Source organism: Vanellus vanellus, assembly GCF_965231255.1.
Source record: "Vanellus vanellus genome assembly, chromosome: 19".
NCBI lineage: Eukaryota > Metazoa > Chordata > Aves > Charadriiformes > Charadriidae > Vanellus > Vanellus vanellus.
In genome coordinates this window covers 11433479-11456839 of record NC_138924.1, presented here as the reverse complement: position 1 = coordinate 11456839, position 23361 = coordinate 11433479, and the positions used below count along the sequence as shown (strand labels likewise).

General features: G+C 54.5%; 1 protein-coding gene across 2 annotated transcripts; it reads left to right on the top strand.

Annotated features, from left to right (window-relative positions):
- Positions 1-15779: 15779 nt before the first annotated feature.
- Positions 15780-22969, top strand: DYNLL2 (dynein light chain LC8-type 2; the record flags this gene model as incomplete). Of its 2 annotated transcripts, XM_082492983.1 has the most annotated exons (3): positions 15780-15909; positions 19260-19398; positions 21087-22969. In XM_082492983.1, 2 exons carry the CDS (start codon positions 19267-19269, stop codon positions 21222-21224), a joined length of 270 nt encoding a protein of 89 aa, XP_082349109.1. In that variant the 3' UTR covers positions 21225-22969. The 2 variants fall into 2 exon arrangements, with proteins under 2 accessions (XP_082349109.1, XP_082349108.1); XM_082492982.1 differs by lacking the exon at positions 15780-15909 and having other exon boundaries at positions 19246-19398.
- Between the last annotated feature and the right edge of the window lie 392 nt (positions 22970-23361).

Genomic DNA, 23361 nt, shown 5'->3' with positions numbered 1-23361 from the left:
TTCACAGCCTTCCCTCCTCTCCCCTCCATCCCCAGACCGGTGTTAAAACACACCCTGGCTCTTGCATCCCCGTGCTGCAGGTGGGGCCTTTTATGCAAAGTACTAAAATGCTTTATCGTGGGGTCACCGCTCATGTTTATTTCTGAGGGAACAGCGGCGTTGGCAGCAGGAGGTGTCTGGGGTGGGCTGGGTTGAGTCCCGCGGGCTGGCTCTTGTCCCCTTCGCCGCTCGCCCGGCTCTCTCAGCGAGAACCCCTTTTTCCTAATCCTTAGCACCGTACGATCCAGCCGGGATTAGTCTGGGACTAAGAGTACTTTGTTGCAACGTAACAGTTCATCAAAGCTCAGATTGTTTGGAAGAAAAGGGTCATTTTTAAAACGGTGGCTTAAGTTGTAACATGGTTTTTTTTTTTGAGAACTAAGCTTTGAATTGTCCAAACTTGCCATTTCCCTCCCATAACAGTCATTCAGAATACGCTGCTTTAGTGGTTTCTTCGGCATTTCAGCAGAAACACGAGACTGCACTGACGGTGTCTTTGGAGCTTGAAATATTAAGCTGATATTTTGGGGGCCTTCGATTTTCAATAGTGCCTCAATGCTATCAAAGCTATTATTTGCACGTAGAAAAAAGATGCAAAAATACATTCTGTGATTTTTTTCGGAGAAACTCTGAGTACATTGATAAGACAAGGAAAGCGTGTGAAAGTTTGAAAATATTTCCCATAAAAGTGGATGGTGGCAGAGCTCGTTTTGTCTACGTAGGTTTATATGTAAGCAAAAAGATTTCATATGCGCGTGCTGTGGCATGTCTTGATGCAAAGGAAAAACACAACACGCTGCGGCGGTGTGAATTTTTGCTGAAAGCCGGCCCGAAAGAGATTTAAAGAAGAAAAGCCACCCAGAAGAGCGGGCTGGCATTTTCTGTAGATGGCACCACCCGAATTCAAATCATGCCTGGAAGGCACTGTGAAAATGCTCATTTTTAGAAATCCTGAAACATTGCTCTATTTTCTTCATTAGAACAGCTACACCATCGCAGCTGTTAACACGATGTGCTTGGCAGAGCCAGGATCGGAAGGTCCCCAGAGCAGACTGCTGAGGTCTTCACGGGCTCCTCCAGCACAGCCCGGACCTGTTCCTGCAGCCGCAGCAGTGCAGCACCACGAACCACCTCGGCACTTCGTCACCTCGTCACCTCGTCACCCCGGCTGGTCTCCAGCAACCTGCCGGGCTGGCTGAAGGGGCACACGGATGCAGAATCTAGTTAAATTGTATGTGGGTGGTTTGTCTCGCTAGTAGCAACTAAAGGTTAATGTAAAAAAAAAAACCCAAACAAAAATGCAGGGGTTGTGACGTGATTTCTGCTGTCTTGTTTTTATGTCACTGCTTTTCAGCGCTTGGTTTCACCTTTGATTCCCACGTGCCAGCGCACCACGTTGGGGGCGGGGAGGGGAAGAGGCGGCAGTAAGCACAGCCTGAAAAGTTTAAATGAGTCCCCCAAACTTGCTTTAATTGATTTCTTTCCCTGGGAAAACATTTATGTTCACACAGGGCTCTGCGGGCTCCTTCTGCCCACTCTCCGTCGCTCCCCGCCTCCCGCTGTCACTGAATATTGCAGCAGCCGGTTTCACTGCTCTTCCCTCGCCCTGCCTGGTGGGACGCTCCATCCAAAGCCTGACGTTGATGGGGGAAGATGAATGCAAACTGTTAATGAAAATAAACCTGCTAAGGTTTATTCCTGCTAAGGAATAAACAAGCGAAAAGGAGTGTATCCGTTTGGGTTGCTCATTTCAGGAAGATCCTTGTGGTAAGGCAGAGACTGGCTAGACAGGGTTTCCCCTGCAACTGCTCCTGCGCTCCTTTTTCTTTTGCTATTTTTATATCTCTCTGTGTTTCCCGGCGTTGCCTCCCTTCCCCTCAACGCCTTCCCGTGCCCCAGCCCTATGGCATGCGGCCAGGCTGAGCCGTCTGCGCCGGGATCCGTCGAGGAGCCGCTGCCGTAGTGCACGTCCCCAGTGCCGGGAGCTCCTTTCCCACCGCTCGTGCTTTGACTCGGAGCGAACAATGCCATCCTGATACAGGGGACGGAAACCGTCACTGGTGACAAAACACCGGGGAGGTAACGCCGAGCGAACCAGCCCTTGCAGCAAGAGCCACCGTGTCGTGGTTTAACCCCCACCGGCAACCGGGACCACACAGCCGCTCGCTCACTCCCCCCCGGTGGGATCGGGGAGAGAATCAGAAGAGTAAAAGTGAGAAAACTCGTGGGTTGAGACAAAGATAGTTTAATAAGTAAAGCAAAAGCTGCACACGCCAGCAAAGCAAAAGAAGGAGTTCATTCCCTGCCCCCCACGGCAGGCGGTGTTCAGCCATGCCCAGGACAGCCGGGCGCCATCACGCCCAACGGTGACTTGGGAAGACAAACGCCATCACTCCGAACATCCCCCCCTTCCATCTTCTTCCCCGGCTTTCCCTACTGAGCACGGCCTCACACGGTGTGGGACATCCCTGCGGTCAGTCGGGGTCAGCCGTCCCGGCTGTGTCCCCCCCCAGCTTTGTGCCCCCCCAGCCCATCGCTGGTGGGGTGGGGTGAGGAGCAGAAAAGGCCTTCAGTGCTCAGTGACCGCCCAAAACACCAGTGGGCTACCAACACTGGTCCCATCCCAAACCCGAACCACAGCGCTGCGGCCACTAGCGAGAACATCATCTCCATCCCAGCCGAAACCAGGACACCCATGCTGCGGGGCTTATTAAATGGGCGGCGTTCTGTACGCGTCCATTAGAGCCACTGGTGGCTTCTCATTTGGTGTGTGGCACCTCTCCCCTTCCCCACCAGGAACCCGCCGTGCCCCGGCACAGCCGCCGGCTGCGCTGCCACGGGCAGCGAGAGCTCTGTGTTTAGACATCGTGGTGGCCATGTCGCCGAGCCTCGGGAGCGCGGGGAGAGCTCAATCTTTTTGTTCTCCCAAAATAACCCCAATTTGCCAGGCCTCAGTGGTTTTTAAAAGGAGGTTTTCCATTAGCTTTCCATCAGAGAGCCGCTGGCAGCGCTGCCGACGTCCCCGCTCCCTCTGAAAAGAGACGACGGGATGTGGCCCCCCGTGGCATCCGTGTGGGTTTGCTGATTTTTTTAATACAAGGAAATAGAATGAGTGAGAAATGCACTAAAATTTGTTGCGAGCAGAATATTTTAAAATACAAACAAAGTTTTAGGAACTGTTTCCTCGATGTGCATAACTTTAAACATTTAAGAAAGGCGAGGGATTGTGATAACTGCTTGGATAAAAAATGTCATGCAGACCAAGGTAGGAGTGGCCCTGAACCATATATTTTTTAGCATTTGAGCTCAACGAAAGGCAAACAAACAAGGAAAAATAAACTATAGGTTTACAAAAGGCCCGGGGTGGGAGCAGTTGCCAAGTTCCGGAGCCGTTTGCCGAGCCCAGCGCCCGGCTAACAGGTGCCGCTAAAACACCTCTTCTTGTTCCCACTGGAAATCCTGTTTCACAGCATTTGATTACCCAGACGTTCCCCGTTTCGGAATATACAGATCGTTCGTAAAGGAGGCCAAAGGTGCAAAATGAGCTGCTTTTAAATTAACAAGTTAAAATACGTAGTCAGAGATTGGGAGTGGAAACACCCTGGCCATCTCCTTCACCCCGCTGTGCAGGGCAAAGGGAAAACGAGACAATTTTCATTTCTTGTACAGTATCGGACTTACTGGCACCGCTGTAGCCCAACTAAAAGTGAATACAAAGAGGAAACTGGATTTTTTTCTAATACGCCTTTTGGGTGCAGTTGCTTGAGGATAGTACGAACAGCAGATCGTTGTAATTTAGAGGCAGAACCCAAACGTGAGCGTCGGATATTATTTCGGTAGTTCCCCAGGAAGCATATTAACATTTTCACACTCTGGAATTCCACACACGAGAAAGAAAAGATCAAAAGAGCTGCGAGTTTCATGGCCTGAGGAGGTCTGGGAGAGCCGGGCTGGCGAGGGCAGGGAGCCGCGGCACCGGTAAAAGCCGCGTTTCCTCCATGGGAGCCGGTTAACCGTAAACCCAACGCTTTGGATAATGTTGAGGACTTTATTGCTGCCTTCATTTGCCTTTCCGTAACAGAGTTTTTCCTTAGACGTGCACCATGTTGTGTTTAAAGGGACACGCTGGGTGTTTCGCAGGGGGAACTGGATTTGCTGAGCTTATGCTCCGCGGCGCTGCTGTGAAGCGAGAAAGAAGCCGGTGGGGAGGTGGGACACAGCCGGGCGAAGGCCTTCCAGAGCGAAGCAGTGCGACACGCCGCGCTGAGCTCCTTCCCACCCCAACCCTCCTTTCTCCTCGTTGTGGCAGGCCGGTTTCAAGCCCAGTGTTGCCTTTGGGGACACTTTGCTGGCCCCCGGGGCTGCCACCACCCAGCACGGGGGATCTCCACCAACGTGGGCCCACGCACGAGGCACCGGCCGGGCTCTCCCGCCACCCCCTCCCATCACTCGCACACACACACGCCGCTTCGAGCTCCGTCGATTGCCATTATGGCCCACGTGGCCGCAGCGTGCTCTGCCCAGGGCCATCCCCTGTGAGGCTTTTTTGCTGTTAACAGCAGAACAACCACAATAAATGTGTGGAAGAGCAATAAATGTGTGCTGCCAGTCCTAGGGCTGAGCATAAAGCAGTGCCTCCGTATACTTTTGTTTACTCCGAGAGCATCAAAGACGTCCGTGAGTATTTTTTTCCCCCGAGGGCTTTTTTTTTCTGTTTATTATTCCTCTTTTTATTCCTCCTCATCCTCCTGGGCAGAGGGCAGTTTTGCTCCCTGACCGACTCCTTCCCTGTTTGGAGTTACGCAGGAGCTGAGCGCTGTGCTGGAGCGGGGCTGAAGTGTCTCCTGAGCGCTGGTGGGACTGGGCTGAACTGGAAGTGCACCTTCCAGACGCCCACATTGGTGGTGTACACCGAGGGCGGGGGTTTGGGCGCAGCTCTGGCAGCGGCACGGGAGCCCCGGGAAACCCGATGGCTTCTTGGTGCTCTGCGGCAAAGACAGCCGTGTTTGACGGTGGCTGACACACAGCCTCGCGTGGAGCCCGGCACGGAGGCAGAGCCATCTGAGGCCACCGAGGGCTGTTTCTGAGGACACATGCCGCCTGTGCAGAGGTTTGCTCTCCGACCACAGGTATTTCCTTGCCGTGGCACCTCAGCAGCTGTTACATTCCCTTAAAAAACACCACCACCTTTGCAAACTTTGGCAACGCGTATTTTGTGCGCTAGAAAGCTCCACTCTTCCCTTGCCACGAAACGCATTCCTGACACCTCCTCCCCATAGCGCCACGAGTAACTGCCACCCCTCAGACCGGGGATGTGTCTGGACCCTGCCCAGTAATTCCCACCCCAGGGGTGCCGGGCAGGGGAGGGGGAGTGCTCCCAGCCCCAGGCATGAGTTACACCCCAATAAATCAAGTCTGGGTGTGCTTTGCTGAAGGAGAGGAGCCCCCCAGCGCAGGATGCCCGGCCATGGCCATGCGCCCCCGGCCCCGAGGCCAGCCTGCTCCAGGCTGCTCGGGGGGTGTCCCCGCCGCGAGGGGCTTCCCCAGGGCCCAGGTTGTGTGCTGGGAGGACACCACGTGATTTTATAAGCAGTAAAATACCAAAAGGTGAATTTTCTTCCTGCCTCTGCAGCCAGCGCTGGAGCTCCACGCTTTTTGGGTGGGTGCTGTGGCTGTTTAAGGCTGTCTCCCCGACGTGGATCGATGGCGGTGGGCGATGTTCAGACACTCGACCCTTCTTACGCAGGGCATCGCTGCCAGGAGAGAGAGCCCCGTCACTGGTAGGAAAACGGGAATATTCCCTGCATCCCAAGAGAAGAGCTGCCTTGCACTTTGGCTGGAGACACAAGCAGGTTTTCAGCCTCGAGAAGGCACTGCCACGTTCCATACCGGCAGGCGTGTGGCAGGAGATGAGCTGAGTCCAACGGGTGGTGGGATCGGAGCCACTCCGGTTTAGCTTCACTTCGTTTCCTGGCTCGTGATGGAGGTGCCAGAGGGAGGTGGGTACGGGCTGTGGTCCGCTCTGTCTCCCTCGTCCTGCCCTCGTGCCGTCACTGAGCCTTCGGGCTGCTGCTGGCGAGAAGCTGTGCTGTGAGCGGAGCTCTGCGGGAGGACCACCTCTCCCCCGCTGTGTTTCCAAGGCAGATTAAGCGGTAGGCAGAGTAGTCTTAAGCATTCCTCTAATTAACACAAAATCCCTCGTGGCCTCTTATATACAGAGAGATATTACAGACTTGAGGGATGTAGAAAATGTATATTTATTGATTGGCTCAACTGTTGCAGCTCCTTCCATAGAGTTCAGTGAGAGCATTAATAGAGGACTGAGCGGGGTGGCGAGGAGGGCAGGGAAGGTGATTTTGGCCAGTGCTTTCAGCGATGCCAGCCCGCTGGGCTGCTGGCCCAGGCACCTGTGTCACAGTGAGCCCGTGACTACCTGCCTGGTATATAGACATATATACATTTATATACCAAGCCAGGCATCGCCTCCAGCGCCCGTCCTGGGGACCCCCTCGTTTCTGGTCCCGCTTTGCCGGGCTGGTGGTGGCTCCGGCACGGGACGCGCTGCCCGGCACTGGGCTCCCACCAGCGTCAGTTCACCGTCTGTGGGTTTGCGGAGTTGTGCCCACAGTGGGTTGTTTCTGGCTGCTTTGCTTCTGCGTCCGCTCGCCATGGCCGTTTTTTTCGATTGCCAGGAAGGCAAGGTCATTGCTGGTAGAGCCTCGGTAGCGACCGAGGGACATGCTCGTCAGTGAGAAACAACCAACCACTCCAAAGCTTTTGCAGGCTGAGATTTTGTGCTTAGCAAGTTGCTCCACCACGGTCTGAACCCCAAGAAATGTGAGCGTGTAGTAGAAATGTCTGCAGGCCTGGATTAAAACGGCCCTGGCACCACGTAAACATTACAGAAAAATAGTGTAAATACGGGGGATTCTATTTTTTTTTCCCCTCATTTTTTTCCCTCACTCAGGCCAGGAACTGCTAGAGCTTAAATAAATCGTTGCAGAAGTGTGACTGACCTAAATCATTCTACACAGCGCAGACCTTGTCTCCTGCTTTTGGAGCCTCTTGTATTTATGCTGTGCCAGAACAGAGTTTAAGTTGTCTGTACGGCAGTAGCTGCTTCCTACGCGCCGGGGAGCTCGGGGGAAGGTGTGAGATCGGCTGGCGTGTGGCAGCAAGGCTGCTGGGGAGAGAAAACCACCAGCTCACCCGTGCCGGGGGAACCAGCGGGTATCCTGGGTGCTGCATCGTGCCGTGCTCGGCGCTGGCAGGTTTCCCTGCCCCTGTGCGGGGCTGTCGCTGAGCTCTGCTTGTCCCAGCAGGAGCACCCAGTCGGGTCCTGCATTAGCGCCTAATTAATTCATGCGTCTCTAATCAGTGAACGCACAAGTGCCCCGTTAACTTACAGTTGAGCACCCAACGAGTTCCTGCATGAGCACCCAATTAGTGCACGCATCAGCACCCAATTAGTTCATGCATGAACGCCCCACCAGCACACGCATGAGCAACCAAAAGGATCCTGCATGAGCGCGCGGTGAACCTGCGCGCAGATTCACAATTAGTCCACGCACGAGTGCAGGATTAGTCCACGCATGAATGCCCAGTTAGTGCATGCATGAATGCCTAATTGCTGTGTGCATCGGCACCCAATGAGTGCGCGCATGAGCTCCCAGTTATTTTGCATATGAATGCCCAATTAGCGCATGCATGACTGCTTAATTATTTCATGCATGAGCACCAAGTGATTTACACCTGATTTCCCAGGTGGTTCACCCGCGAGCGCCCAGCGTGTGCCCGGAGCGGGGACACCCCTGGGGACTGCAGCCCGTGGCTGACCCGCGGCTGGGAAGGAAGGAGCGCGGCAGAGCAGAGGAAATGCAGAAAGTGGCGCGGAGACGTGGCTGCTGTGGATGTGCTGCAGCGGTGCAGGAGGAAACCCCCTCCCCACAGCCATCCCAAAGCAACCCGGCATGCCTTGGCACCCCCGAGCTCATCCGAGGGCTGCACAGTGCTCTGCTCGACCACAAATACCCAACCCTGGTGAATGCTGTGGCTCACAGGAGGGTGGAGCAGATGATCACAACAGCCCTTCCAGCCTTAAAAATTTAGGAAGCCTTTGATGTGCAGGCAGGGGGCCCCGTGCAGATAAACCGTGCTGGGTTTAGGGCTGGAGCACCCAGCCCAAATGCTACAATGGGAGGGAGGACAGAAAAGAAAAAATGGAGAAACTCGAGGGAAGAAGTCAAATTAACATTCATCCTTATCCTGGCCCTGCAAGCACAGCGAGTCTGTGTCCCGAAACCCCTCTGCCTCCCGGTCAGGCTGGGAGCCCTGCAAAGCCCGCTGCGGGAGCGGAGCCACAAGGCACGGTCACACAGCACGCGGCTTGACCGGACTTCTCCTCTGGTGCTTATGTTGTCTCTAAACACGCCTTTCACTTCAGGAGAGGTCAGGTTAAAGGGGGTTCCCAGTTCTCAGTGCATCCAGCCAGTCTGGGAGCCTGGGCTGGGGTGCCGGGAGCCGGGAGCCGCGGGCTGGACGGCTCAGCCCGGCTGGGCTGCGTCACCCCTCGTCCCTCCGCATGCACAAAGGCAGTTGTTATGTTCCTGTGCTAATATGACCCCGCCGAGATTCCAGAGAGATATTTTTATTTACGGATCCTGCATGAACTGCACACCGCAAGTCACTTGCAAAAACTTGCAGAGAGCAGATGACCTGAATACATATTAATAAGGCTCACAAGTCGTTTAGTATTAGTTTTTTTTCTATCACGCTTGCGGGATGGCACGGAACGCACTACCTCATGGAAAGCAACGCTCAGACAAAAAGCCGTCTGTGGCTCGTCACATTTTTAAGCCCGTTTGCCTCGGAGATAAGCCCAGGCTGCCCTGCCGCGGTGCCACGCCGCAGCTGCCGCCGCTCCGGGACGGACCCCGGGGAGACGAGGAGCGATAGCTGCGTGCACGCTGGAGCCACGAAAGGGCCGTGCTGGCTTCGGGGACGGGCAGGCAGGGCGTTGCGTGGCCGGAGACTGTGTTTGGGGCTTTCAGAGCCCCGGTGGGTGACGCTGATGGGAAGTGTTTAACCCAACCCTGGGTGGTCCTTCTGAGGAAGGGGCGTTTCTCCTCGGGCAGGAACTCCTCAAGCCCCTGTGCCTCCCGCTCCGCTGCTCCCGGCAGCAATAACGGTTAGTGACCCCGTTCCTGGCTGGGGAACCTGGGGACAGTCCCAGGTCCGGTATTTGTGCCCTCCGGTTTCACTCTGGACTGAAAGCCTTTGCAGATCAGGCACGGGGATGAGATGCTCAGAGCGCTGGGCACAGGGAGAACCTGGTTCCCAGTGCCCAGGGGGGATGTGAGAATAACCCATGGGAGACAGAACTGCGCCCAGACCGGATCTTTGCAGTGAAGAGGATGGCAGGTAGTGAAAATGCTTAATCGTCCAAAAGTTGTGAACAATAAACTGGGGGACTTGCGGTCTGATATTGACGTTAACAGACTGCTAACGGTGATCAAACCCTCAGCATCAGCGGTGGCAGCTCCCCGCTGGAGTTTTATAGAGCATTTCCTTTTATAGGGCATTTTCTTTTTTCCGCGGGATTTATTCAGGTTCTATAGCAGGGATTCAGGGAGATAATAACGTACATTAACCAGGGCGCTGAAAACTGCTTCGCAAACAAGATTGATCAAAGCAGCCCAGGACTGACTGATAGCAAACCCTCCGTAATGCAGTTTGCAAAACACTTGCCAAAACAATTGACTCCTGGTGAAAAATAACTTGTTGGGCAACCTCGGGGGGGTTGCGGCCGGTAAGGGACCCGGCTCCAAGAGCCGGAGAGCTGGCGAATGGGGACTGCAGCGGCAAACAAGTGCCAGATCCCGCTCCCCCTTGCCCAAGGCAAGTGCCAGGTCTCGCTATTAGGTGTGAGCGCCCGGGAGGAGCCGCCGGCCAGATCCTGCCCCAGGACGATGTGGGTGCTTGGGCAGCAGGTCATGGGGTGCCCGTCTGTGTGCGGACCCGTCCCCCTGGGCAGCGCTTGCCACCCCATGGGTGCCTCATGGATGGGCTGTCACTTGCAGGGGAGAACAACGCGTTTTTCAAGGGGTCAGACTCTGCAAGGCTTTACCCCGGCAGCAGCTGAGCGCGGGGCTGAGCCGCTGGCAGTGCCTCCCTCTCACGCTCACATCTCGTTTGGGTACAGTTGCTTTTCAGCGCATCTCTGCCAGGAGAACGGGAGCTGCCGGCGCTTCCCTCGATGCATCAGCCACAGGAGGATGATTATCGGTGATTGCGATGTCATGAGACGAGGAAGAGTACCCGCAGCCGCCCTGGCTGTCACGTTCATGCTCCGGCCGCAGCAGGCAGGACCTGAGGGAGAGGGGTTGTGTTGATACGATGAACTGGCCAAATCCCCCTTCGTTGTGGAGCAGCTGTCCTGCTCCGGGGTGCCCAGGTGTCACTGCTGTGCCCATGCCACCCAGGGCACCTGGGGAGAGCTAGGAGGTGAATTAATAACAGAAGATGCTTTACTGCTGCTGTTGTTTTTATTGATTATTGGCAAAAGAGAATGACTGATGGTGGAGTCTGGAGAAGAGTGAGGTGAGCAGAGGTGCAGGAGACACGGAGGAGGAGGAGGAGGAGGAGAGAGGAGAGGAATTCCTGCAGGGAGAGGAGACGAAAGTGACATTTCTGCAGTCATCTGCTACGGACACGTGCTACAAAATAAGTCAGTGTGCCATGTCCATGCTGGGACAGAAGTAACGGGTTAGGTTGTAGCAAAGTGAGTTTAGGTTAAATAAGAAGAAAAATCTCCTATGGGGGATTCTACTGCGGAGGTGCAGCGTGGAAGCGGAGATGGTGTGATGCTGCAGCCATGCTGTCAGCCCAGCTTTTGATTCCCAGACCTCTGCGTTTCTTATGGCAGATGTGCACAAAGTCTGTGGTTTTTGACTTAAAATCGCCTGGAATTGGAAGCGCATCCTGTGGGGAAGCCTATGGCCGCAGGGCCGGAGGAGCACAGCCTTAGATGGCAAACTGCTCCTCGCCGCCAGACCCTTTTCCTGTTAATCCCTGTGAAGTGCCTTATATAGTGCACTTGGAGGAATTTATAAATAAATGCTTTTTGTCACGATTCAGGAACGCATCTCCCTCCGTGGCATTTGAAGCACTTTCTTCCCTCAAGGCCGCGCTCCTTCACGTGCAAAGAGCAGTGTTGAGCCTGCAGCGCCTGGCGGTGGTCACGGCCGGGGCAGTGCCGGGCAGGAGAGGGGGATCCTCCACCTCCTCTTGCTGCCGACCGCTTTGGGGAAGGAGGCAGGATGGGGTTACACTGGGATTACAGAAGCAGCCACCCACACTGGAGCCAGCTCCGTGGACCATTGACTGTCACCATCTGGACTCAGGGCCACCGTTTTATCCCTCATCCCTTTGCAGCCGGGTCCCCGGGGCAGCTCCCTCCTGCCCTGGGCTGAAGGCACCCGTGGGCCTCCCCGGGACAGGCAGGGCAGGAGGGAGGCGAGCCCTGCTTCTGCACCCGCTTGCACCAGGAAAATACCAGGAGGTCTGGAGCATGGAGTCCTCGTGGGAAAGCCTGGGGCTGCCGTCGTGCGGGACAGACAGGACGAGCATCGCTCAGCAGCTGCCCTCCGGCATTAAAACCTGCATTCCCCCGTCATCTGCCCCGGCCCCAGCTCAGGATTAACAGCATAGTAAAACCAGACTTCGCGGTTGTCACTCTATCGCACATGAGGATTAAGCAGAAACTCACAGCAGCAGCAACAGAGATCTAACTTGCTCAGCTCCCTCCCCACTAACGAAGCTCCTTCATTAGCAGGGGATGATGTAGCAATACAGGCAGAGAAACCTGGCTCCGCCGAGGGCAGTGGTAGCCCGACCCGTGGTCCCAGCTCACCCATCTCACCCGTGGCAGCAGCGCTGCAAGACTGGTTTGGTGTTTACCACATACCGGAGCTCCTCGGAGGAGAAAAGCGGAGGTTTTGCTCCATAGCTCAGTGCCGGGGAGGGAGGGAGCAGCCTCCTCCAGCACAGCCGGGCTGGTTCCCGTGCCTGCACCAGGGCCGTAGGTGGGCTCTGTGCCCGCGGCGCTGCCACCATAATGCAAACTCTGACTCTGCTCTGGCCCGGCAAGGGGAGAGCCGAGGCGCTGCGCCTCCCGGTCTGGGATGCTCGTAACAAAGACCCACAAGACTCAGAGATCTGTTGCCTCAACAGAGGCTGGGCAGGCACAGCTATAAATAGCCCAGCCAAGCGTCATGCAGCGAACCTGAGCAGAGCCGGCTGCCCTTATGGCCAGGAGCTCCCCGGAGCCCTGCGGGGACAACCGGCTCTGCTGCTCTGCAGCACAGCCCCGGGGAGCCTACCCGCTCCAGCCAGGCAAGCCCAGACCATGCTGCAGCCTACAGGGACGTGGGTCTGCCCCATCCCCACTCCCAGGGCTCCCCGTGCGCTCCCGCATCCTGGGCACTCTGCAGAACCCTGACCTCCTGCCTCTCCCAAGCAGGTCCCACTCTGGCAGCTGCCCATCATCTGCCCAGTCATGGCCTTTCCGTCCTCCTCAGCCCCAAGATCACCACCTCCAGCCCCCTCCAGCCATGCGGAGCCTCTGAAAACACCACCATAAAAACATTTACTCCCACTGCCGCTGAGATTGAAGCTCATAAAGGGCTGTAGTTAAGCCTGTTACTGCATTAGCACCGGCATCCAAAACAGACAAAGGCAGGGTCCCAGCTGGGGACGGCCTGCGGTGACCTAGAGTGCGACAGTGGGTGCACGACATCGCCCATGTCCTGGCAGGACGGGCATTGTCCGCTCCCCCTTCCTGCAGAGGGAGCAAGAAAAGCCAACCTGCAGAAAAAAGCAAGAAAAACATCATTCCAGGGGTGCAGAGACCATCAGTTATTTCCCAGACCAGTGCAGAGGGATCTCCACATTAATATGGCTGAGACCTGAAGTGGTAATTTGATGGCTGCAGCCCAGCCCTCTGCTCTGCCCACGTATTTATTTATCGACACTTTGCTTCTCGGCTGGAGCAGCTCTTGGTGCAGCCCAGGGATGTCCACAGCTCCCGTGTGTGCGGTGCCAGGCAGACAGCAGGCAACCCACAGCTATTCGCTGGCCAATGCACCCAGGCTTCGAGCATTTGAGCTCAGAGGGGATGCTGATGCCCTCAAATTATCCATCTGAAGGCTGGAGGTCAGATCCCATGCCACCAACAGTGGTCTTACAAACTTAGTGCCATGCCCTGCAGTGTTAGTCCTCACCTGCTTTTCTGCTGCTCTCTGGCTTCTGCTATCTTAAGGCTGAATCTCAGGTCTGGACTCATTTGGGAATAGTAAATATTTTATTAGCTGTTAGGAGTTTTGACCAGTATCTCAGAGGCTGCGAAGGTCACACCAGGAAACATCCACTTCATTAGCAAAAAGGATCAGCCCATTCGTGGGCTGCCTGCTTGGCAAAAGCGCAGCCATGGAGTGAACTCCAGCCTGTCCCCGGAGTGCTGTTATCAGCTGTAGGCTTGTCTTCCTTGAGCAATCAAATTAGATAGATTTCAGTACCCAGGATTGGTCTTCTTGGTTCTCAAGGCCACGCACGCAATTAAAACTGGTCTCATTAAAAGCCAGCTGAGCCCAGGCAGCGCTGTCTCCATCTCGCTGCTGTTCACACCGGGCAGTGCTGTGCAGGCACCGCGGTGTGGGAATGAGGACAGCACGGGAACAGGGACTTTTTTGTTTTGCTGGGCTTTTCTTCAGGTGGCTTCTGCAAAGAGCTTCTTGGCACCTCTGCCCAAGTGAAATGGAGCAACCAAAATGGGAGCTGGCTGGCAGCCAGCCTGGCAGACGGGCCCGCGGGGGCAGCCCGGGGGGCAGATGTATGCCTTGAGCACATTTATTGAGGGCAGGAGCCCCCCATGGGAAAGCCAAGTGACTGAAGTACCGGTGTCATGCCTATGTGCCAGGATCCTGCCGGCCCCGCTGCTCCCTTGCTGCCGGCCCCAGCGCAGGACCCCATGAGACCTCACGGGTGGACACATGGGCAGCAAATGGCTTACAAGTGTGAGACTCCTTTGCTGTTTCCCACCGTGAGGTCTGCACACAACGGGCAGCACGGGATTTGACTGCCAGCCCCCTGCCAGTTGTGGGGACCCCGCTGCAGCTGTCTGGGGGTGAACAGAGAGGTTTTATTCTCCCCCTCACCCTTACATTGGCTTTCACATGTACGTGAAGCATCGCACATTCTCACGGTGAATGTACAATGAAGCTGCTCAAATGGCCGCCCGTCACCCCTGAGCACTGGTGTGGCGCAGGGCCAATTCTCGGCAGCGCAGTACCCGGTATTGGGATTTGATCAGATTTCCCACACGAAGCAAGGCTGGACCTGGCGGGAAAGCGATCTGGCAGGACTCACTGAGACACCCCCAGGAGAAAAGCAGTGGGTCCCGCAGTACATGGGGCTGGTGGTTCAGTGAAAGATGCTCCCACCTTTGCTGGGCATTCCCCAAGCTTTGCTGCCAGCATAAAAGCAGGAAAACCCCAAGAAAGGAGGGAGCCCTCTTGACGTGTTCAGGAGGGGGAAATCTGTCTGACTTTGCAGGGCAAGAAGAGGTGCTGAGTCCTGCAGGGGAAAACGAGCACCTGCCTACCTGAAAACCCAGACATCTGGGGACAGTGGAAGAGGAGGAGGTTATATCAAGCTGCAGCAGATGTGGATCTGCTCCTAATGGGGCCACTAATGGCCTCAGGGACTTTCCACAGGTCACTCTCTCCTGCTACTGCCTTAGTTTCCTCAGGTGTAAATATGAGAAGCTGCAGGAATGCCAGCCAGCTTGGGAGGGTCTCACAAGGATCAAGTGAGCAATGACCATCAGATGTTGGAAGATGTCAGGTGGAAGACACCATCAAGGTGCACAACTACAAACAATCACCATTGACAGAACTGTTTTTTTATGCTTAGGTTGAGCTGTCTTTCCAAGAACACATCTCCTATGGCATTCCCTGGCCCGCAAGCAGCTCTGTGGATGCAGAGAAGTCTCACGAGACGCCATGAATCCGCTGGCGAGGAGCCACACGTTAAGACCTGGTTTTAGGTGGACACAGCACTGCTGAAATGCAGCCGCACTGGGTGGCCACCATGCTCAGTGCCCAGCGACATCCTGCCACAGAGATGCCCCAGCATCTCTCAGCGTTGGGAATATAACTGTAACACCACAAAGGCCCCCTCCACGGTACGTCCCAGTCAGGCCTGGTGTGAGGGCAGAGCCAGACCCATGGGGGTCAGGGCCACCACAGCAGCAAGGTCCCCTCAAGGGATGAGGCCCTCCCAAGGCAGTTCCCCCCACCGGGATCAGGATTCCCCAAGGCAGTGCCCCCCCCCCCCCCCCCCGGGGATCAGGGTCACCCCCGAGGATCGGGGTCCCCAAAGCGGCTGGAACCCCCCCAAGGATCGGCCCCCCGCGACCAGGCCGCGACCCCTCCCGGTACCGGGGTAGCCCCCCGCCCCCGCCAGGCACCGCCCCGCGCCGCCCCGCCCCGCCCCGCGCTCGCCCCGCGGCATTGTGGGATGAAACAGGATGTAGGCAGAACAGCGCGGGCGGACGGGCCGGGGCGGCGGGCCGCGGCAGCGGCGCAGCCAATGGGGGCGCGGCGTGCTGGGCGGCTCAGCCAATAGGAGAGCGACGGGCCGCGCGCCGCAGCGGGCGGGGCGGTATTTGAGCGCGGCGCGGCGGCGAGGCGCAGAGCGCTCGGCGCGGCGCAGGGAACGGAGCGGAGCGGGCTGAGGCGAGCGGGTCCGGGCCTCCTCCCACCTCCTCGGTGCCGTGCCTCGTCCTCCCGGGGTGGCCCTGTCACTGTGAAGGTGAGCGACGCCCTCGGCCGGGGCGGCAGGGACATCCGCGCCGCGCCTCGCCTGGCACCGGTCGCTCCGTGCGTGAGGTGGCGGCGGGGCCGTCCCGGGGGGGGAGAGGGTCGCGGAGAGACCGGGCGGCTCCGGCCAGTAGGTACCTCCCGGCGGCGTTCGGAGGCTGCCCCGCCCCGGTGGCCTGCTGCCGGTGCGTTGTCGGCCTCCCTCCGGGCAAGGTCACCGCTGGCTCGGGCGCCCCCGGGGCTCCCCCCGTGAAGGTCACGCAGGGCTCCGGCTTGCACATGCGCCCGGCTCCCGGGAGCGCCTCCCCGGGCCCCCTCCTGCCCTGGTGGGGAAGGGGCCGTGCCGCACCCCCTTCGCAGGGCCCTCTCCGGCCGCGCTGGGGGAAGCGGTGGGTGCTGGGCTCGGGCCTCGCCCGCATCCTCGGGCTCCATACTGCCCTGGTGGGGAAGCGGGGGGGTGCTGGGCTTGGGGATCGTCCCACTCTTAGGGCCCCATCCTGCGCGGGGAAGGAAAGAGTGGGTGTGGAGCCTTTTGTCTCATCCCCTTCCCAAATCCACGTCTTGCCCTGGTGAGGGAAGGAATGGGTGCTGAGCTTGAGCATCATCCCCTTCCCAAACCCTTGTCCTGCTGGGGGAGTGGTTGGGTGCTGGGCTTGGGCCTTACACTCTGTTCAAGGCCTCATCCTACCCTGGTGGAGGAAGGGTTGGGTGCTGCCTTGGGCCTAATTCCCCTCCCTAGGCTTCATCCTGCCCTGGAATGGCTGCTAGGGCTGTAGTCTTCCTCCCTCAAGACCCCATCCTGCCCTAGGCTGGGGAAAGGCTGGCTGCTGGAGCTGTGTTATTACCCCTTCCCTGGCCCATCCTGCCCTGCCCTGGGCTGGGTGCTTGGGGCTTTGAGGTTTTCCTCAGACTTGGGTGGCAAGACCCTGAGGTGATCTTGTGGTTTAGGGATCAAAAGTATGTGGTGCTGCCTTGTGGGGAGGATGCCTCTGTAACTCCATGGGGGAATGGGATGAGGCTGGGGCTCTGCCCTGTGTTTAGGGTGACACTTGGAGCTGCTCCCTGCCCCACAGCAGGTGCAGGGGACCTTGCCTCCAGCAGCACAGCTGCTGTCCAAGGATGCTGTGCCCTGGAGCAATGCAATGCTGGGGAGGGCAGACTGGCCAGCAATTGCAGCTCTACTGAAGGATAATAATTTTGTTGGTTTTTTTTTTCTATGGCGCTGTTGGCCCTCGGCGGCGTGGGCCTGCACTGAGATGCTCTTTGCCTAAACAATGAGGAGGGAAGATGCTTTTTGCAGGTCATTCCGTGGCTGGTTATATAATGGCAAATGCCCTCTGAACCTAGCGTGCAGTGGAGGTGTACAAAGGCCTGATGTGCATGAGAGCTTGCTCCCCCTCTTTCCCTGAAGAGGCTTTCCTGGAGGATTGACCCACAAGTGAATTTCTGCTACTTCCCTTTTCCTGTGGGCTGGAACCCCAGAAGGCTTTTCCAAGGGACTTCTGGATTTCTGGGTAGTGAATCCAAATCTATGGGCCGTTGGTTGGGCTGTTCTGAGCCATGTCTTGTCCTGCCAGGGTTTCTGGGCCACAGGCTAACACCCACTGGCATAAACCACATCACAGAGGGGAACAAACTGCCTGGAAGTGGCTTTACCAGAGCTGTGGTAGGGGCGCGTGCTCTCTGTTGGCATTTGAGCTCAGTTCCTGTCAGTCTTCCTGATGCTATTAGTTAATGTTAATAGCAGTCCTATTAAACATTTTATCTAAAACATATAAATTAAGGTTGCAATAGAAGCCTTCGGCTGCAGGCAGAGTGAAGAATTGAAGTATTGTAATCATAGGGCTGTAATTATGTAACTGGATTCTCTTTCTCTCTGGATAGCAGGCTCCTTTAATTGCTGTAACAAAGCTACTCCTTCAGTTTTCTGGGACTGTTCCAGGAAGCGATCATTGCAGCAGATTTTCTTCACTCCCCAGTAGAGCTAAAAATGTGTAGTTTCACTATTTCAAAACATGCTTGGTAGTATCACTCAAGACTTACTGTAAAAGGATTTAGGAAACTTAGCGGTGCTCTGCAGGCTTAATTTGAGGCATTCCTTGCCATTAAGAAGCTTATTCCCACAAAGTTTTAATATGCTCTGGTAAATGCTGCTCCCAAGGTGAGCAGCTGTGGTCCTTCTCAGCACAGACCTTCGCTTGACCGGTCCCCCAGATAACATGTGCCTCCTGACTGAGCCTCACGTGTGGCTTGGGAGCGAGGGCTCTGGTGCCTGGGAGGGTGTTGGAGTGTGTCATCCAGCAGCAGGACTGCATGGGGCTCCTTCCCCAGGGTGTGTGTCATGGCCTTTGCCTGAAGAAAGGCTGCAGGGCTGGGATTCCCAATCCCCATTTTCTAGGGTGATATGAACTGCACTAGAAACTTCCCAATGCTGAACACCTTCTTGGAAGGCCATGGCAGACCCACATGTACATGGCCTCAGTGGCTGGTGTGAAGCACCTGAACTAACTTAGTGAAGGGGACTACACACTCAGTGCCAGTGTAGCACTTTCTAGTTTCTTAAAGGTCACGGGCAGCACTAGCATGCTGGCTTCTAGCATCTCTGTTGTGGATCATAGTGGGGGTGGAAAGGAGGCCACTCTACCAGGCCCTAGCTGTGCTAGCTCTGTGGTGGGGCGTGCTTCCCCCTGTTTCTAGGCTGCAGTGTAGTGTTAACCTGTTTCTGGCTTGTCAGACCGGCTTTGTCCCGTGGGAGCAGCTGAAGTCTGGATTTCAGTGGCAAAGCAGCGGTGAGGGGATGATGATAGGCTGAATGTGGAACAGCACTCCTTCCAGACTAAAGTAGCAGCAATAACTGTAACTACTGGCATGGGGTGGGATAAAAGCACGGCTGTTAACATGCTTCCTGAGCCTCCCTGCCGGAGATGGGCAGTCTGGGATCCCTCGCTTGCAAGGCTCTGAACAGATGATGCTCCCAACCACTGGTGCACCTGGAAGGCAAACTTGGCTGTAGCCTATTGATGTATAGGAGGGCTGTGGCTCTTTGCAGATCCCGTCTCCTCCCACACAGAAAGCTTTTTCTGCATGTGTTTAATGCAGATGCTGATGTTGGGCTATCTCTGATCTAACCTCCAGACAGTGCCAGTGCTACAGCGCTCCAGCTATAAGGGGCACCTTAGCCTGGGACTACGGTAGGCTGCCTTGATAAACTCACCCTGGCCATAACAGGGGGTTCGTAGTATCAGCTTGTGACGCAGTCTGCCATAGAAAGGACAACCTCTGATGCACAGGAAGCTTCTCCTTCCTTGGGAAGGGACTAAAGGAATCTATGTTCTGCCTTAGGTTCACGATGTCTGACAGAAAGGCTGTGATCAAGAATGCGGACATGTCCGAGGACATGCAGCAGGATGCTGTAGACTGTGCTACACAGGCAATGGAGAAGTACAACATAGAAAAGGACATTGCAGCATATATAAAGAAGGTAACTATGGGATGAGGGGGCTGTTCTGCCTGAGACTTCCTGAAGCTCTTAAGTATGTGTGCCTGTCACGAGCCTGAGTGTCTGCCTGAGACTTCATACCTGTGTGTTTGGAGGGAGAAGATGGTTTCTTCTTTGCTTCCTTACTGCTGTTTCCAAGAGGATGGAGTGACTTCTCCAAGGTCAGAGGAGGGCTATGGCAGAGCAGGGCCTGGTTTGTTGCTCTGGCAAGCTCTGAGCAGACAGTGCGAGTGCTGTCCCTCTGGATTTGCCAGCCTAGAAAGAGCTGGCTGCAGTCTCTGTTCAGGACTTGCTCCACAGATGCTGCTGCTTGACTTGCAGTACCAGTGCAGGGTGGGGAGCTCTGTGTGTGCGGTTCTGTCTGCCATGTTCCTGGCTCCGGGGTGGGTGGTGTGGAGGAGGATGGGGCCTTGTGCTGGCTGGCAGGATTGTGAAAGGTGCTGCTTTAAAAAAATTCCATAAGCAGCTAGCCTGGCCTGTGAAGAGGTGTCTCCCCATTTGCAGGAGTCCATTAACTTAAGTCTCATGTTTGATGGTGTCTGGGGAGCTGTCAGTTCCCTCTGTAGCTGCTTCCCCAAATGGTTGGGCAAAGTGCTTTTGAAGGAGGAAAGTGTGACTTCATAAAGCAATGCAGTCCTGGCACCTGGGCTAGCTTTTGGGCCTTGCTTGTAATCTAAGCTTGAATGTGAAGGATTCAAAGGTGTCTCCTAACTTCTCGGATCACTTTGATCGGAGGCAAGACTTGCCTCAAAGTGCTTGGGGCAATGCAGCCTGTAAAGCGAGTGCAACAGAAGGCATCCAAAAAGAAGTTGGCTTTTATTTCCTGAGAGTGTGTCGGGAGGAGGGAAGCAATTTGATGCACCTTCATGCCCTGGCAAGAAAGCTTATCCTTACTTCAAAGGTTTACCTGCGAAGAGCTCAAACTGTCTTGCTGCTGTCTGAGGACTAACACTTGCTTTAATCTTGAATGTTGAGTCTGTTCTTCTGGCCCTGTCTCAGGGGAGGGAAGGGTGTTCTTGGGAGTTGTCTATTAATTAGAGGGAGGAGAACGGTCTTTAACCCCATCTTACCTGCTGAGTAGAAGACTGACTGTTAAGCCAGCACTCAGCTTGCTTACCCCTGACCTCTTGGGTCTTCATGTGCTGTCTGGCCTGAGAATTTGCCTGCTCATTTTCAATGCAGATTTTATCCCCTTTATGTGAAGAAGAGTCCTAAACAACAGAAGCCAGACTTCTTCCTTTTTTTTTTGGTGACCTTTAAGCTCAAATGCCTTGCTGGAGCAGACATGCTAAAATCTCTTTTTATTTTTTGTGAGTGGGCTTGGAATGGGAGAGGAGAAATATTCCCCTGAGCTAGCCTACACGCAGGGCTTGAATAGCACTGTACCAAGGAGAGCTCTTATGTTTGCTCTTTCTGCCCAGGGCTGATGGGTGCTCTAAGTCTCAGGAGACAATTTGTTTGTGCTGGATCCTTCAAACAATCCAGTGCAGAGGTCTGGTTGTGTCAGTCACTACCTTGCTTAATATAAGTGTCTTGCAGTGGGGAATCTAAAGATGCTGCAGGTGGGAGGAGAGGCAGTAGTGTGTGAACAGAACCAGCTAAGAATTTGTGCTTAGAACTATTTTCATGTGGGCTTTCTTGGCCTTAATGCCTCTCTTCTCTTTCTTCAGGAATTTGACAAGAAATACAACCCAACTTGGCACTGCATTGTTGGCAGAAACTTTGGCAGCTATGTAACACATGAGACAAAGCACTTCATCTATTTTTACTTGGGTCAGGTTGCAATTCTTCTCTTCAAGTCTGGATAGGAAGTAGGAGCGAGTGAAATTTGGACTGTAATGCACTGATGGCTGAAGCCACGACTCCCTTTAACATGGCTATGCCGCTGCATGGACTGTATACTATATTTAATGTGTATATGTTGCAGTAAAAATCTACTTCTGTTTAGTTGCCTGGGAAGAAGGCGGCATTTTTTTTGTTACTGCTTTTTTTGGTTGTATTGCACTAGGAAACCTGTAAATGCTTAAATAATGGCCTTTACGTGGGAAGAAATAAAACTATTCCACAACAGCTCCCTCAGTGGTAACTCCTTCTTTGAGGCTGGGAAAACTTCTTTGGGCAGGCCAAAAGACCCTGACTTCTTTACTGAGTTTTATTAGACTGTTAATCTTGTAATGAGGAGCAAAGCCAGTGTGAGCCTCTGTACCCACCCTGCAGACTGTAGAGAGCTGGCTCTCCCAGTAACCTCAGTGCAGGTGCTTAGACCTTCCCTGAAAGCTGGTGGGGTGGCTCTTGACTATGTGGCTTTAACACACAAGTTGAACTCCACCTCGGACTGTGATAAACAGACTTGCAGCTGGCACCCTCGGTGTTCTCTTTCAGTGCCCATCACTGTATTTTTGGCTCTGCTGAAACATTGACCTAGACTTGTAAAGCGACTCAGCCTGGTCTAGAAGACTTCAACAAAGCCCCCTGAGTTGCTGCTTGCTGCAGAAAGCAGCATCCTTTGGCTGAAGTCTTTAGACCTTGATACTGAGATCTAAAGCCACGTGGCCCATCCCTGAAATGGAGTAGGATATCAAATTGGTGACTACTGACAACAGCTCTATTTGGCATGTTCTTAGCCAGTTGTCTCAACACTGCCTTAACTTGATGCTCTCCTTAAAGCAAGCTAGTCGTGTGGAAGACTTGTAAGTGGCCACTGTCTCCTTTTTTTTTTTTCCATTTTTTGTAGCTGATAAGCTATTTCTGGAGGATTGTCCTCCATGTTCTGAAATCTGCTTTTGTTCTTAAAGCACAGTACCAAGAAGTTTAAATTTACATGTGGTGTTTGTGTGAAGGAAACTCATGTGACATCTGCTTCAAAGGCAGACAAATGTCTTGGTCTCCAATAGGTTCAGCAGTGATGTTGTCTTAGTATGTACTGACTCTTGGATTACACTGCAGGAAGTTCTTTTTATCTGGGTGTGGAGAATTGCTGTGTGATGACAAGTAAATATCTGGTGCTTGTCATAAGGTCTATGTATTGGTTTGCTGACTAATGCACAGACAATATCACTGGGCTGGTGAGCCCAACTTGTGTCTCGAGTGAATTTGGTGTTGGTAACAAGTCACTGCTGGGGGAGAAAGGGCAGAGTGAAGGGAAATGACTTGGTAACCCAGGTTGACTACTTCCTGAAGTAAAAGTCCTTCTTGTCTCTGTGCAAAATCCAAAGTATGCCTAATTTTGTAATATTGATAGAACAATGTTGTAACTAGAAAGAATGTAGCTGTCATAACTTCATGTTGATGGAAATGTCTGCACTGGGGTAATGTGCCTTGGACTGTCTGGGGCACTCTTGTGGTCTTGTCTATTCAGAACTCCACTCTGGATCTGAAAGGAGAATGTTTTGGGTTTGGGTTTGTTTTTTTTTTTTTTTTTCCTCCAAAGCATGAGTCTAATGTGAACCTGTTCACGGTCTCTCGTGGAGCAAGATCTGTTCCCTTCATAACTGCAATGGCTCAAATACCGTTTATTTTTTTCAAACATTAAAGGTGAATTGACACATTTAAACAGCCTCTAGTTTCTTCATTGCCAGCTGTCCCAAGCAACATCTGCACTTGTCCAGAGAGGGTGAGCAGCAAGTTTTCTGCCCTGGAAGATGCTGATGATCCAAAGGAGGCAGGTTTGCAGAGGGTGAAACTTGACCTGAGGAGCATATGTGGCCCATCTGTGCTGATGCTGACCTCCAGCCTGGCTCAAACACTGTGCCAGAAGGAGGGATGGAGGGGAGTATGTCCTCCTGCAGCCCTGATGGGATGCTCCTGTGCCAAGTAACCTAGATCTGAAGGCGCTGGGGCTAACCTCTTCATGCCTTCGGACACACTGGGGGTGGTACAGCACCTGGGGTCCTGGCTCCCGCGCACACTCAAAGGTGTCTCCCTGCTTTGCAGGAAAGTGGACTT